Source organism: Mauremys mutica, chromosome 8 (assembly GCF_020497125.1).
Source record: "Mauremys mutica isolate MM-2020 ecotype Southern chromosome 8, ASM2049712v1, whole genome shotgun sequence".
Lineage (NCBI taxonomy): Eukaryota > Metazoa > Chordata > Testudines > Geoemydidae > Mauremys > Mauremys mutica.
The window spans coordinates 11,347,077-11,364,233 of record NC_059079.1 but is presented as its reverse complement, the minus strand read 5'-3'; the positions used below and the strand labels follow the sequence as shown (position 1 = coordinate 11,364,233).

The 17,157-nt window shown below is 40.4% G+C and overlaps 2 protein-coding genes across 17 annotated transcripts in view; one reads left to right on the top strand and one right to left on the bottom strand.

The window, feature by feature from the left end:
- The window catches only part of LRP8 (LDL receptor related protein 8), a 440,430-nt gene extending 434,529 nt beyond the window's left edge, over positions 1-5,901 (top strand). For all 8 annotated transcript variants that reach the window (XM_045026527.1, XM_045026529.1, XM_045026532.1 and 5 more), the window contains 3 exons: positions 2,988-3,056; positions 3,263-3,435; positions 4,687-5,901. In XM_045026527.1, coding sequence (XP_044882462.1) covers positions 2,988-3,056; positions 3,263-3,435; positions 4,687-4,725 — 281 coding nt within the window. In that variant the 3' untranslated portion in view covers positions 4,726-5,901. The remainder of the gene's footprint in view (positions 1-2,987; positions 3,057-3,262; positions 3,436-4,686) is intronic.
- Positions 5,902-13,858: 7,957 nt separating this feature from the next.
- LOC123376029 (nardilysin-like) overlaps positions 13,859-17,157 on the bottom strand; it is a 93,647-nt gene continuing 90,348 nt past the window's right edge. For all 9 annotated transcript variants that reach the window (XM_045027641.1, XM_045027640.1, XM_045027639.1 and 6 more), the window contains one exon: positions 13,859-17,013. In XM_045027641.1, the coding sequence (XP_044883576.1) occupies positions 16,834-17,013 (180 nt within the window). In that variant the 3' untranslated portion in view covers positions 13,859-16,833. The remainder of the gene's footprint in view (positions 17,014-17,157) is intronic.

The window sequence follows — 17,157 nt, the reverse complement described above, 5'->3', positions numbered from 1 at the left end:
CTGGGATTCAGTCTTACACCCACAGCATTTAAAGTTCCAATTGCTCAAAGAAAGTTGCATTTGTTTTGCTCAGCACAATGCTCTGAAAGTTAATGTAGCCCTGCTCTGAAATACCTCTGACAAAGTTTTGCGTTAAAATTAGTATCTCCCTGGACTGATGTCCACATCACAAAAAATACCCCCAGCAGATGGCACTAACTGGCTTCTTTATTGTCAGCCTCTACAGAGGCTAAGTACTGACTAAGCCATGAGGGATTTAACTACCTTCCCATTCTTGGTGGTGATCCCTGTAGGTCGGGGTTGCAACATGTTGGCAGGACAATGTAGGGAAGCTGAACTGCCTTTCCATAATCTTGCTGTTCTACAGAGAGGAAGATTTCCACCTCCAACATAGCCCCTTTTGCTGGTAATTGATTAAAAACAGTAAGACACAAGACCTCTGGCTTTTCAAACACTACACTGAGCAAAAGAGGCATCATTTCCATTGCATTGGCAAAGCAGGCATAGAACTAAATCATGCATCCCTGTTCTCATCGGCAAGACAGGACACATGATACTTGATGCTAAGCAGTGCGCAGTGCGCTTGAGAAAGCAGAATCAATCTCGCAAATTCGTTCTCATCATTCTTACCTATGTAAATATCCTTCCAAACCCCAAATGAAAATAATTAGATTCAATGTTTATTAAAATATTTCTAACAAGGTCAATTATGGTACCTATCTCATTAACTGGTAAAATGTCTATTTAATAGAGTTACCTGCCAAGGGGATTCATTTAAAAGGATAAACTACCTTTTACATTATTTTCCATGCATTGATGTCTCAGTAGATGAAGTATTTAGCCTTTTCTCTAATTGTTCCTGATTTGTCAGAGTAGATACAGAATATGTCTGAGTTCAGTGCTAATCCCGTTAAGATTGCAAAACACACATTTTGCAAGAATGAGACATTAACATGTATTGGTTTGCTCTTGTAAGTATGACATTCTATCGAATTTTGAGGCAATCCCTCCAGGCTCAATTTAGCTAGTGCACATGGCATTGTTTGGTGTAGTCATAGCCACAGGAGGATCATTCAAATACATTATGTAGATACCTTGGAACCACAAAGTTCTTTTCCTGATAGAGCAATAGCTTTGTGGCTGTGTTGCTACCAGAGGGAGCTGTGCTGCACAAGATGGAGGGTCAGCTACTCTCCTTGATAAAGACAGAATTTCCATTACGGGCCAGATTTCTTACAAACTAGCCTCCCTTTTTGTGCCCAAACATTAAGAACGGAAGAAAGAAGTGGCATATTGTATCAGCCCAATGGTCCATCTACCTCAGTATACTGTCATCAGACAGTGGCTGGTGCCAGATGCTTCAGAAGGGATGAACAGAACAGGGCAATTATTGAGTGATCCAGTCCCAGCTTCAGACTGGTGGAGGTTTAGGGACACCTAGAGCATGGGGTTGCATCCCTGACCATCTTGACCAATAGCCACTGATGGACCCATCCTCCATGCACTTACCTAATTCGTTTTTGAACCCAGTTACACTTTTGGCCTTTACAACATCTCCTGGCCATGAGTTCCACAGACTGACTGTGCATTACATGAAGAAGTATTTCCTAATGTTTGTTTTAAACCTGCTGCCTATTAATTTCACTGGGGAATCTTGTGTTATGTGAAGGGGTAAATAACACTTTATTCCCCTTCTCCACAGCATACGTGATTTTTATATACCTCTATCATATTCCCCATTGTTGAGCAGACCCAGTCTTTCTAATCTCTCCTCAGAGGTGTGAAACAGCTTCCATATAATAATGTTTGTTGTCCTTCTCTGTACTTTTTCCAATGCTAATATATCTTTTTGAGATGGGGTGACCAGAACTGCATGCTGTAGTTTGGGTGTGAGTGTACCATGGTGGACAGGTAATTAGATAGATGCACACAGAGCCAGGAGAAATAACACTATGAGCCATACACATGGAGAACCAGTTTTGAACCACTGGACCATTACACATGAAATTCTTATGAGATTTTCAATACCTAGAAAAAGTCATAGGTGTCACACTATCCCTACTACCAGGACCTTACACTAACAAACAGGCATTAGGTAATGTGAAGTGCTGTATTTTTTAGAGTTGTTTGGGATTTGGGGGGGGCTAGCTCTCCCCGAAGCTGGTCCTTCTCAGACTGGGAGGCTGATTGTCTGAGAGAGATCCCTGCTCTGAGCATAGGTTTCTTTAGCAACTCTTCTTAAAGCTAGCCCCAGTGTGCTCTGACTTCAGCAGACTCAGCTCTGGTACCTAACCACAGTCTCTCCATTCCCTGGCCAGCAGGAGCCTAGGTGTGCTGTAGAGGCATCACATTCAGCCCTATAATGGGGAGGGAGTACCTGGTTTCAGCTAATAGTTGAGCTAATTAAGGGGCAGCATGAAGAGGTTTAGACGGGAGTTGGTCACACATCATGTTGTGCTTTTCTGTGGCCATATTCAGCAGTCAACTGTGCCCCCGTCTGTAAAGCCCTGTCACTGTACATGGATATGGACAGGTCTTCCGAAAGGGCCAGACCCTTAACAACTCTAGCCCTCATTTTGCTTATTTTGGGATCTCGTTTCCTTTGAGATCCCAGTCTTTGTGTCCTACTGTGACAGGTGACATCTGGGGTTAGCAAGCTCAAAGCCTCCACGTTTCAAAGTTGTTTATTATTATTTAGGCGTGAATCTGTGTGTTGTGGCACAGCCTATAGCAGGGCGCAAGATATGAAAGAATTAAGAAAGAAAGATAGCACGCTGCTGGCTCAGGATTAGTTATTTTATGATCTGGTGTCTTGTTTAAAGATGATTAATTATCAAATATAAGCACACAATAGATATTATTTATAGACCTTTACATTTAAACACATTTTAAAACCTAGCTTTTTCACATGTCTTTAGCTATCATTATAATTCTGGTCCATCTTTAGTGCCGTTTGATTAATCAGAACTGTTCTTTTATGGTTACAGATGCCAATGATGGGCAAGGTTTTGGATCAACTGTTACAGCAGCCATTATTGGAATTGTAGTTCCTCTTGGTAAGCAGGTTTGATTTAAGCTTAGAATGAGACGACCCTGACAACTTTTTGTAAAAGACTTTTCTGGAGCACAAGGAACTACTGTATTGCAGATCTGAAGGGTACAGGAGCAGAGGTCCACATGGGAACAAATTTGGGGTCCACATGGGACTATGTTTGCCTTCCCCAAGTAGCCAGATGACAGCTTTTTCTCTTCTTTTCTTCAGTGGTCATTGGTTTGCTGTGTATGGGAGGGTACCTCATCTGGAGGAACTGGAAAAGGAAGAACACTAAAAGCATGAACTTTGATAACCCTGTGTACAGGAAGACAACAGAAGAAGAGGATGAAGAGGAAATCCATATTGGGAGGACTACACAAATTGGGCATGTCTACCCAGCAGTAAGTATCTCTGAGCAAGCTCCCAAAGGAAAAGATTTTTCTTGTTAAGAAGTTTTGGCTGCAGAATTATCTCAGCTGATCATGAGGTTGGTTACAGTTACTTGGCATCAGACAGTACATTAAATGAGGGATTTGTCAGATATTTGCCTGTTAGATTACTCTTAAGACATGTATGTGGATCATGTTGCCATATCTTTGGAACTTACAGTAGGAATTTACTATATGAGATTAGATCAATGGTCCATTTAGTCAGGTACCCTGTCTCCAGTGGCACTGGGTGCTTAAATCCCTGCAAGGCACCCCACTGAGAAATTCATGTCTCGTAGGTATTTATAACATGCCCATCATTGTAGTGGTAAGCGCTAATAACATACAAGAAAAATGAGCAGGCTGTCCTGTACACGAGTTTTTCAAAACAGGGACAATGACTGCTGCTAAATGTTAGGCTGTACCCTGGTAGGGAGGGTTTTTCTCCTGACCCCCAGCTTGCAGTTGGTCTTATGCCTAACTCTTTTCCATCCACTGCTTTTTCCTGCCAACAATAAAGCCCAATTTGTATTTGCTAGGGGGACCACAGTATTTTTCTGATTATATAATTAGACATAAACCACTAAAGAGTGAAATGCCCTGCAGTGAAGAGTGAATGAGATTCCATAGGGAGTCAAGGAAAGTTGCCTTAGCAAGATGAGGCATAGAGATGGGATGGAGGAGTAATGCTTTGCACCAAAGGTTCTGCTGTAACTGCATAATGGGACTTGCTGATGGAGGCACCAGAACCCCTGCAGAGTGGTTTCTTCGAGGGAGTGTCCCTTCAAGAAACAGGCAGCTTGGATGAATAGTAGCTGAGTTATGAAGAGGAGGATAAAGAGAAGGGAGTAAAAGCAGTGCAGGTGTGAGGAAGGGCACTGTCTCAATATCGCTGGATGAGTAATAATAATAGCAATCCTTGCGCTGCTGTCATTCCTCCCATCAAAGGATTTTCATGTGCGTCACAGACATCGGTGAACTTGGCCTCTCACCACATCTGTAGTGCATGGGAGTAATGCTTATCCCCATTTGGAGGAAGGGGAACTGGAGGCATGAAGGACCAGGTACTAATAAGTACTACTCAGTGTAGGTGTTACGCCACTGAAATCAATGGGAGTTGGCGGGGGGGAGAGTAATCATGAGTAAGGTATCAGATCCAAAGAAATCAAATGATTCTCTGTCACTCAAGCATTTACCCACTATTGTGTTTTCCTTCCTCCACAGCGTGTAGCATTGAGCCTGGAAGATGATGGGTTACCATGAGGACCAAGTCGCTGCTCTAGTCCCATACCTAATGGAATAATATGCACTGAACAGATTCACTTTGGATCATGGAAACTCCCCCCCTTCCTTTTCTTCCCCCTAATTAATTACTATTTATGTTGCAGAAGGGTAACCACAAAGTTATAATGAACTGCAAACATCCAAAGGATGTGAGAGTTTTGTATGTATAATCTTTTATACACGTTTTAACTTGTTGCACTACCCATACGTGATAGTGACGAGGCTACTGCTGAGCTACTAACCCAGTATACATAACCAGCCGGGTTCAATAGCTATGTGTCATTTTAAAACTATATTTATAGAGGTTTTGTAAATAGGTTGAACATGCTTTGTGGCTATCCATCAACATAAGTAAAAAAATGCTATACAAGCAGTTTAGAATATTTATTAACAAAATTGGGAGATAAGATTTGTTCTGTAAAGAGGGGTGAGAGTATTTATTTTTTGTATGTTTGGCTTGCTGTGCATATATCTATCTAGACTAGATAGATATATAGACATATAAATATATACATATAAATATATTTTAAAACTACTAGCCCAAGTCTATGGGAATTAGGGGGATTGAATTCTTAAGGAATGTTTATGGAAAATTTGCTTTGAAGTCTAAAGCCATTGGAGTAAGAAACAGCTGTACAATAGGATAATCAATGATTCTGTAAAATGAATGAAGCACTCCTGTAATGAATTTCTGCTGTCAAAATGGTTTACTTTGTATTTCAAGCCCAGACAAATGTACTGACCAGGACTCAGGCACTACACACTTGATTTCCTTTTTTAAAAAAATCTTTACATCAAAAACGTCTTCATACTGTAACTTCTCTTCACTTGGTGTATCTCACACAGAAGAAACTCCTATAGGTTTCAACATGGCTTTATGCCATGTCTGTCTCCATGGGGTTACTTGGTGTAGGATTTTTTAAGAAAACCTAAATCTGTCATTTTTTTTCTCCTCCATGGGAATCTTGTTTACAGCTTATAAAAAATGATTATTTTCTCTGTCTGGTAATCATATATCAACTCCCTGGAGATAGCTCATCACAAAATCTTTCTTTAATCCTTTTATTGCTGTGCTGCTACTGACTGTTAACACTGTTAAAATGAATGAAGTGTTAGGAAGCACAGAGATGCAGTCCAACTTGCCATACCTGGAATTCACAGCAGGTATATTCCAAGTGGATGTAGCTGGAACATCCAGCACCGTAGCAGTGCATTCATCACAGCAGGTTGTCCATGGAATGTGGATCAACAGGAAAGGGGTTAAAGAAAAACTGTTAGCAGACTGCCCTCGAATATACAGCTCTTGGTAGGATGGCTGAAAAGGTAATTGGAAAAAAACCCAAAACAACCCAATCCTTACAACAGGTCCCCAAACTGTGGTGCGTGCCCCTCTAAGGGGGGCGTGGCAGAGCCCAGGCCAGCCCCCACAGGAGACAGGGAGGGAACGGCATCAACTCCACTCCTGGCCCCACATCCAGCCCCCAACTACGCTCCTGCGGGAGGGTGCAGACCATTGAGGGGCAGAGGGGGAGAGTTTGGGGATCACTGCCTTACAATCTCACCTGTTCCTAAAGCTGAGCAACTATGGGACTATCATACCAGTCCTAGATGATCTGGCACCCCAGGCTATTCTCTACAATGGGAACAATGGTGGATAAGATGGAATCATTGTCCCTGGCGGGATCTTGTGACACTAACAGATAAGGGTCACGATTTCTATAGCATTAGGAAGAGTCAAGGAAATCTTACATTCTACTTATTTATTTATTGGCAGTGCATGTTACAACCCACTCTAGTGAAGAGTTCAGTGTTACTTTGCAAAAAAAACAGGAGTACTTGTGGCACCTTAAAGACTAACAAATTTATTTTAGCATGAGCTTTCGTGAGCTAAAGCTCACTTCTTCGGATGCATAGAATGGAACACACAGACAGGAGATATTTATACATACAGAGAACATGAAAAGGTGGAAGTATGCATACCAACAGGCAGAGTCTAATCAATTGAGATGAGCTATCGTTAGCAGGAGGAAAAAAAACTTTTTGAAGTGATAATTAAGATGGCCCATAGAAGGTGTGAAGAGAACTTAACATAGGGAAATAGATTCAATTGGTGTAATGACCCAACCATTCCCAGTCTTTGTTTAAACGACAGTTAATTGTGGCTTCATGGTGTTCTGGTAGGGGGAAAATGCGGAGTGACATTTCTCATGCCCTGCGAGGTTTCCCTATTCCCACACAACGACCATCTTGCTTTCTTCTATCACCCAATTATCATCAGGTAGCAGGAGAGGTGAAAATAACAAGTGTTTAACCTCTCAGTTTCAGGCAGGACCACATTTTCTCTTCTCCCCCCCTCCCCCTATTGGCTGGGCCACAGCATCAACTCTTCAAGAGAAGCAGCCCTTTCTCCTAAGCCAGGCCCGGCCCAAGTTGCACCAGTATCCTCCAACTAGGGTAAGGAACCAGGCCCACTCCAAGCAGCTGTTCCCACCCAAACTGTCTGGTAGAGGGCACTGAGTGGTGCAAAGCACTCTCTTCCCCATCATCACTGTTCATCATGGAAAACATCACCTTGACTGCATTACTGCACTACTTCCTGCTCCTGGGAACGAAATTCATATTCTCCCACATGGCACAGGTGCTCTCTTCTCATGTTAGTCAGATGCAAAAGTTCAAGTGATTTATTCTCTTTGGGCAGTTTTCTGACTTCTCCATCCCATTGCTGCCGTGTAGCGTACAGCATAAATTTCCAGTGATGTCTCATTTCAATATCCATATGCTCCAGCTCCCAGATACCTCTCCTGCTGTGTATGAAGGATCCAGTACTGTTTGTTAGATGCAGAGCACCCTCTGTTCCAAGGGAACAATTCAGAAACCTATTAGAATCAATGGAAGACTTTTCCATTGGCTTTAAATCAGGCCCTAACTGATTTTAGTGGGAAGGGAGGGGGCTCAACCTCTGACAAGAGGTATTCAGCACCTCTATGGATTGGGTCCTAAATCTGAAGCTGTGCAATAGGGTGTAGAGTAACCTGTGTTGCTTTTAAACATGAATCACAGTTTATGGAAGACCAAAACAAAATCTGAAGATGGGTGTTGGGCAGGGTGGAGGAAATCACACAGTTTAATGTGGGATTAAAGTTTTGGTACAGGACTGAAGTGTAGGAAGAAAATGCTACGCTATGCATCATGGAAATACTATATACCACAAACTGTTTGTACAAAGGGCCTATGAAGTTAAACCTCAGTTCTAAAAATCTAAAGGAGGTGGCTTGATTACTTAAAGATCATTAAGGGGGATGGAGAAATGTGATTCTCAGATTTCCAATTATTATTTTAATCTGCAAAGTTCTTCTACTACAAGTCCATGCACTGTGTGCATGAAGGAAAGAACAAAAACTGAGCTGTACATGTGTGTGAGAACACTAACAGCAAACTGTAAATATGTTTGAAGGCTCTAAATTTTGATACTTTTTTAAAAAATAAAATAAACTGTACAAATATGTGTATAAATAGCAGCATTTTTTTCAAACCGTTTTAAATTAATTTGATGCCCAGTGCTGGTTTCAAACTTTACAGATTTGTAACTTTAATCAAAAGAAGTCAGCCACCAAATGTGTTTTTTAAATAAAGTATTTTAAATAAACAATGTCCTAACAATCCCAACTGTTAACACTGTACCCAGTTCTGATCTCTGTCTTGTCATAATGAAGTTCTGTTAGAATGAGTTCTTGCTTGGTGCCTTTTGTGTTTCAGTTTTCATTTTATGGACAAAAGAACTGCTGGAGGGGGGAAGAATATGGTCTGTATATCGTTTGCTGTACTTACATAAAAAGGAGTACTGAAAACCAAATGAATTCATTTGTAAAACAGTGCACTGTTTCTATAGAGAGAGTAAATTTTTTTATCTGGGATTTCTGATGTGTTCTGTTATTTTACAGTACATCCGTAGTTTTCTCCACAGACGATGTCTAAGTGGTCCATGAAGGTTGTCATTACCAAAGAACAGTAGTTTTCAACCTGTGGTCTGTGGACCTCTGGAGATCCATAGACTATATGTCTAAGATTTCCAAAGAGGTCTACCCCTCCATATGAATTTTTTTAGGGATCTGCAAATGAAAAAAAGTTGAAAACCACTGCAATACATAAATGAAAAGTTGTTATTAAGAACTGCAGCTCTTAGACCTGATGCCAAAATATCAGGATCTTATGCAAATATCAGACTCTTCTGAATAACACATACACATCTAGCTAGTCTCAAGGACTACAGCTCTTAATTGCCTACAGCCAAATCAGTGTTGCTGTGCATCCTAGCTATGTAAGAATTCTCTGTTCTCTTTATGGTCCCAGTCAGTCTGTAGTTAACATCCTCCAGTTCTCCCAGTCTACAACTTCACAGCCCCAACCCTGGATGCTACATAACCTTTATGTGCAAATGAAGTGATACTCAATGGGCAATTCTGACTACTGTCAAGTCCTCTTTCTCTACTCACACTGTTTGTCACCTTCAAATTGCACAGAAAATGCTGCCTGTTTTAGCTATGCTTACATCATGTAAAATTTTATATAGGTGACAGAACTAAAATCCATATCATTTGAGGTTAATAAGACAGCCTGCTGCACACAAATATATTAACGTTTACCATTACAAAAAACTACATTTTGTCTCCATTCTGTAAAATTGTGTTGCTTTTGGGAGGCATGTGGTGCATTTGCTTGCCATACTGTAGAAGCGTTATTGCTTTTAATCTAAGCCATTTAAAGAGTGCCCAGATATTCCAACAATGGATGTCTTATAATACTCATCATTATATTAATAGCTTCACAAACCCAAAACAAAATTACAGCACAGCATCTACTGACATGGAGACATACACATAGGAACCAAACTTCAAAAATAATTGTTACACTATCTTTGGTAATCTTGGATCATATCTTATGTATGGTTTGGAAGACCAAATGGCAATCCACTACTAGTCTCCCCATTATATACCAAGCCTGGATCAACTAGAAACAGGCTAAAATCTGTAACACTCACTGCTATTCATGAATTTTGAAAGCATCACAGCTATGCCAAGTTTAACTACAGGTAACTAATACATGACTGGTTAAGGAGGAAAAGGTCCCCAAAATTGTACAAAATTAAAGTCAATAATGTACAAAAACTAGGGCCGGTCAAAGATTTTTCCATCTAAATGATTTTTTGATTGAAAATTGGGTTTTGACTACAGCAAATTTTTCACTAATGGTGTCTACCCTTCACGGACATTTTTATTTTTTCATTGAAACACTGAATGCCTGAAAACTGATATTTTGGTTTTTAATTTTTTGCCAAAAATTAAGTTTTTCATTGAAGGAAAAAGCCTTGTCCAACCAACTCCAACAAAAATGCTCCAGCTCTGCAGGGATCCATGAGCTACCCAGCAGCTAACCCCAGGTGTAATGTTTTTGACCATTATTGTCTATATGACAGTAGCACTGTCAGAGGTTGTAGGCATGCAGCAGAACCAAATTTCTCACAGAGAGCTTGAATGCCCTCACATGGTGGAGGGACATTAGGGCCACGATGAAGCCAGAGTCCCCAGAAGGAGTGCTGACCGAGAACTCTCGGAGGTAATTTGTAGTTTTTAGAAAGCAATGGCACTATAAAAAAATTTTCTCTCTCCAGTTTTTCCTTAGCAGTAGTTAGCTTTCTGGCTAATGTGGTTTGGAGCCAATTACACCGCTACACTTCAAGCAGGGTGGTAAAATTCCCAGCTTAAGGAGACATACCCACTCCAGTTCTGATCAAGCTAGCATGCTAAAAATAGTGTGTACACATAAGAGGGGCTAGCCACCCCAAGTACATGCCTAGAGTTTCTGACAGGATTATACTTGGGACGACTAGCTGCTTGCTCCACTGTGGCTACACTATTTTTAGCATGGTAGTTCAATCAGAAGTAGTGCACGTATATCTCCTCACGATGGGAATTACAATCCCAGCATAGACATACCTTTAGTTAAAATTTAAGAGGGACAAACTAAACAATTTGAAATAGATGTAGCGTTAAATAGTGAAACAGCTCAATACCTTACAAACCCCCTCTGAGGTGTCAGACTTTTCTCCTGAGGGCAAGCATCTTTACCTCTTCCACAAATCAACAACACAGCTCCTCCTGCCACGGTAAAGCCAAACTTTGAACTGCCATAGGAAGTCTCACAGCTCTCTTGCCCTGGAGAAGATGCAAGCAGCATAACATTACCAAGGGCAGTCAGACACTAAACACCCAATAAGATGTACACAGACCTCTATTCACCCCCACACACATCAAAAATAATAAATATTGTAGCAAGAGAGGAACATACAGAATGTACCAGAGTGACCAGATGCACTTCCTGAGATGCAGGAGATTCTTGTGTCCTATAAGAGCTCCCCAAATCCTACCCACTAATTCAAACTTTGACTTTATCTGGTGCTCTCGGTAGCAACAGGGAAGTGGGCAGGATTTGTCTCCAATTGATTAGGAAACTTTGTCTCACTGGGAAGAGACCCTCCTAACACAGAGCTAAGTGTCATAAGACCTGCCTTTAAGTCTTTTCTCTACAGTCACCTTTGTTCTTTGGAGGAAGTTTATCTACTTGATTTTTACATAAAGTGGCCATTAAATACCAGTGACCACATCAAATGATTGTGATTTACCTCTTATTAGAACTGAGAAAATGTAATTTGCCATCAGGTCAAGATTCCACTTCCAGAGGTTTTCTTCAGTGTCCTGAAAAGTTTGCAGAACAAAATGAAGTAAGTGTGTAAGGGATGCAGATAAATGGAACAAACAATCCTACAACATGCCATCTGAACAGTGTGGTAACAAGACAATTTTAAGTACCAAATTCATTAAAGGTCATTTTTATTCATTAAAAAATGTACACTATTTGTAATCTTATTTCCTTAAAGAGAACACTGTCAAATAGTCACTGATACAGAGCGATCTGGCTTGCTAGTAAGCTGGGTGCAAACAATATACATTTTAACACAGCTAAGTGTAAACGTATACATCTAGGAACAAAGAATGTTGGTCGTACTTACCCAATGGAGGACGCTATCCTGGAAAAGCAGTGACTCTGAAAAAGATTTGGGTATTGTGATAATTAGCTGAATATGAGCTCCCAGTGTGGCACTGAGGCCAAAAGGGCTCATGCACTTTTTGGATGTATAAAGATGGGGTCTTAAGTAGTAGCGAGGTTATTTTACCTCTGTATTTGGGACTGGTGCAACCACTGCTGGAATGCTGTCCACAGTTCAAGAAAAATGTTGATAAATTGGAGAGGGTTCAGAGAAGAGCAGTGAGAATGCTTAAGGGTTAGAAAACATGCCTTATAGCGATACGCTAAATGGATTGAGATCCTTGAGTCTAACAAAGAGAAGGTTAAGGGTTAACTTGATTACAATCTATAAGTACCTACATGGAAAACAAATATGTAAAATGGGCTCTTCAATCTAGCTGAGAAAGGTATAACACAATCCAATGGCTGGACGTTGAAGTTAGAGAAATTCAGACTAGAGGTAAGGTGTACATTTTTAACAATGAGCATAATTAACCACAGGAACAACTTCAAAGGTTTTGGTGGCTTCTCCATCACTGACAATTTTTAAATCAAGGCTGGATGTTCTTCTAAAAGATATACTCCTTTGGGGAAGTTCTATGGGCTGTGTTATACAGGAGGCCAAACCAGATGATCACAATGCCCCTTTCAGTCTTGGAATCTGTGAACAAATCTAAACAACAAAAAAATACCTTTCCCTTGCTGGTAGAAAATACTGGACTACAAGAATGTGGTGGTGCATAAGAAAAGTTACACTGATAATGAAAAAAAAAGTTATAAAGTGTAGTCTGTATAGAAAAGTCTGTACAATCTGTGGAGAGAAATGCAAAAAGTGAAACAAATAGCAAAAAAGGACAAATAAGGGATACAGAATTCCCAACACATCAGAGTCCCAATTCTGGTAGGAGTTTTCAGGCATTCCCTCTATATTTATAATTTTTCATTCCTGGTAACTTTAGGTGGTATTAGCTACATTATCAAGAATTTTTATATATATATATATATATATATTCTATCCAACGTCACTTTTTACACATTTTATCTTAGATGGCTCATGGGACAATTTAAAATACATCTGTGTGATAATGCTGAGTTCTCTAATTTCATTAAGACACAGTACATCTATGTTTTTATATAAATTCTTCAGCATCTGCAATGACGGTACATCAATGGATTGTGGGTGGATTGCTGCACTCGTCTGGATAAGAACATAAGAACGGCCGTACCGGGTCAAACCAAAGGTCCATCCAGCCCAGTATCTGTCTACCGACAGTGGCCAATGCCAGGTGCCCCAGAGGGAGCGAACCCAACAGGCAATGATCAAGTGATCACTCTCCTGCCATCCATCTCCAGCCTCTGACAAACAGAGGCTAGGGACACCATTTCCCACCCATCCTGGCTAATAGCCAGTTATGGACTTAACCACCATGAATTTATCCAGTTCTCTTTTAAACTCTGTTATAGTCCTAGCCTTCACAACCTACTCAGGTAAGGAGTTCCACAAGTTGACTGTGCGCTGCGTGAAGAAGAACTTCCTTTTATTTGTTTTAAGCCTGCTGCCTGTTAATTTCATTTGATGACCCCTAGTTCTTGTATTATGGGAATAAGTAAATAACTTTTCCTTATCCATTTTCTCCACACCACTCATGATTTTATATACCTCTATCATATCGCCCCTTAGTCTCCTCTTTTCCAAGCTGAAGAGTCCTAGCTTCTTTAATCTTTCCTCATATGGGACCCTCTCCAAACCCCTAATCATTTTAGTTGCCCTTTTCTGAACCTTTTCTAGTGCCAGTATATCTTTTTTGAGGTGAGGCGACCACATCTGTACACAGTATTCGAGATGTGGGCGTACCGTGGATTTATATAAGGGCAATAATATATTCTCAGTCTTATTCTCTAGCCCCTTTTTTATGATTCCTAATATCCTGTTTGCTTTTTTGACCGCCTCTGCACACTGCGTGGACATCTTCAGAGAACTATCCACGATGACTCCAAGATCTTTTTCCTGACTCGTTGTAGCTAAATTAGCCCCCATCTTATTGTATGTATAGTTGGGGTTATTTTTTCCAATGTGCATTACTTTACATTTATCCACATTAAATTTAATTTGCCATTTTGTTGCCCAATCACTTGGATGGAGTATGTATCAGCTCCTTGTACTGACTCAGCTCTCCATTAGATCACTGGGCAGGGGAACAATGTCTTTTAAACAAAAGTCTTAAATTCCCTTCCTAATCCCCATCTGATTCCTATCTAGTGACTAGGGAGAATGTTCCTCCATGGTCATGAACTGTTAGAAACGTCTCCTTACAGGGTGAAATTCACCCCTGTGCAGAGACTCACCCAAGGTCTACGCACAAGGGCCTACTTGAGAACTTAACTGGTGCATATGTTTTGAGAGGGGTTCTCCACAGAGGGGTGAATTTTGTCTTCCTGGCTAGTTGAAAGCATTGTAATTTACTGTTAACCTTAAAGACAGCAAAAAACAAACAACACAGGAGTCAACAGTGATCATTAGAAAGGAACTGTAGGAGCAATCAGATCAACAAGAAAACATGCAAAAGTTGTACACCACAAAATATCAATTAAAAGTTCTACACCAAGACCCCAATTCTACAATCCACATGGCAGACCTTTGGACCACCCACTGACATCAAACCCATATGCAATGCGCTGCCTTAGGAACACTGATTTACATTCCAGGCCTGGCAGTCACCTGTCTTGGGCCAGTGGGAGCTTAGTAAACCATGGAGGGATGGACAGTCTCCTCCTAGCTATATTGCTGCTGCTTTGCACAGGAACCCCAATCATAATCAGAGCCCCCCATACTAAATGCTCAAACAAGTAGATATGAATAATTGAACTGTTGCTTTTAGTTTCATTATAGCAATTATGATTGAATATAATCTCTGGCCAGTCAGTAAATATTCAGAAACAGAAAAAAAAGTCCCACCCATTTCTCCAGAAGGAAGGGATACTGACCGAAGGATTAAGATTTAAGGTTTTGGATTAGAAATTGGTAGCAGCATCCGCCAGAAGAAAGCAAGAGGCTATAGACTGAGGAATGTTCTGAGATCTGGAGCCTATATGGGGTAATGGCTAGCCAGGTATCAAATGAGAGTTGAAGAATACTGAAATTTGATTAGAAACAAACAAAAAAACCTTTAACGTGGCTTAATGCATCAATTCACACTCACTGTACACAGCAATGAAAGAGCATTCTCTCTCTGCTTCACAGAGCCAGCTATTTACAAAGGGTGCCTTAAACCTATGGGGGGAGGGGCGATGGGGCTGAAAATAATGTAACATTTTAAGAGCTGTTAAGGCAACAATATTTATACTGAGATAGGAGTCAGAGTTATTTAAGGAAGCAAATATCCTTGGTAATTTGACAGGACAAATGGCAACATTTACCCAGTTATATTGCTGGATCATACATCATTGGGGAAAGGTGGGAGCTAAAATGTTTTCCCTAACTCTAGGTTGGTTCAGTATTTCCACATCCTTGTCTAAGGACCACAGGTTTATGTGGAGCTATACAACTGAAACATACAGCTTCCCTATACTACGGGGAAGAAACACCTCTAGGGATGAACTGATAGTCTATTTCATGACTCATTCAGTCTCTGGCCTTTGCTGAAAGTGCGACCAAAAAAGAGACAATTAGTGCCAGCTAAGTGAAAAATCGCTGACCCTATACATTTTTCTCATATAATCCAGAGGTCTCTTCAAACTGTTGGCATTTCCGGGTATAATTTTGGTCTAAACACTGAACCTGATCTGAACGGTGAGTTCAGTGCTGATAAGATAAACAGCAGGAGGAAGGCTAATGGGTTTATGTAATGGATAGTGAGTTTTGATGGTCGGGAGTTTCCTACAATAAAAAGGTTAGGTGGAGTGTGAAAATTTTTGTAGTCAACTGTACACTGAAACAATTGGATGACAATCTGTGTTAGAGCTAACATCAGTCTATTTATGAGCTGTTAGCAATGACAGTCATTCGTCCCCTGCCTTTAACAGCCTGACCTCCTGAATTGTCTGCACATTACTTCTGCATTATTAATTTGTCATGTTTGTTGTTTATTAGTCTCTCTGGTTTTGCTAATCCCACAGATGGCATGAAATCAGATAAGTCATTCTATCATTTCGAAACTAGAAAATAAAGCTGTAACTATGATTTAAATGCTTAGGGCCTGTTTCTTTGCTGCCTGGCACATTGTGTAGTCTCCCCTATGCAAAGTGAATGTAGTATGCTACCATTCTGATCTGTAGCATTTTACATTTACTTTGCAATCCCTTTGCACAGATAAAAATTATTTCACAAGGTGCCATTATGATCCCTTTATGCTGCTCTCATAGCATAATGGCGGCCAAAATGCCCCCTGGGGAATTGCTCCAGCAGCGTAGATGGTCCTATGCTGCCCTCCTGTGCAGCCACTGGTGCCAGGATGTGTTGGGTGTATGGCTAGTGCAAGAGTAGATGGAGGCTATTCTGGACTGTGAGATAGCCCACTGGTTAAAAAACTGTTTGAAGGCCAGTTTTAAGTACGGAAATTTGCTGATACGGTGCAGTATCTCTTTAAGGCTCTTACAAATGCCTTTGCAGAGTAATGAAGAGTTCAAAGAGATCTCTGAAACAGTGTGTCTAAAATATAAAGACTAGATTATTAATGTTTTAAGTTTACATAGCATGTTGTATTGACCACAATAAGAACACAATAAAAAACAAGGGAGGGAAAATGACTTGAAGTATGTTAAGAATGGGGACAGGAGTTATACTTTCCATTAACAACTGTTAAAAATAAATTTGTTTCAGATTTCAGAGGAGTGGGAGAGAGCGAAGTGGATGTACAATGCTTCAAATCTTCATTAAAATAAGGGAGGAACTCATCTACCGCTGCTGACAATACAAATTCATTTAGTGAGGCTAAATGATTCACAGTGTTCTCAAACTGAAAATTACTTAAACTACACTTAAATGCAGGGGAAAACAACTATAATTTATTTTAATATCTTGTGGTAAGGGAGGAGGTTAAGCATTAATGTGAAATTTCTAATGTCCCTGATGTAACTGGTATTCTTCATATAGGAGGAAGGGGGTAAGAATGTGAGTTGATATATTTCACCAAGTACGGACTGTTGAACATCTGAGTCGCTTTCTTGTTCACCAAATCCAACCACCTGAAAATTCAAAGGCCAGAGAGTTACCAAGAAGACAGTAAAAGTTTGGATGCTTAAAATCTAGGGTAAGAGTGAGTCATTTTAAGCATATTTTAGCTAAACAAGTTTCAATCTGGACTCTATGGACACTCAATAACTATAGCA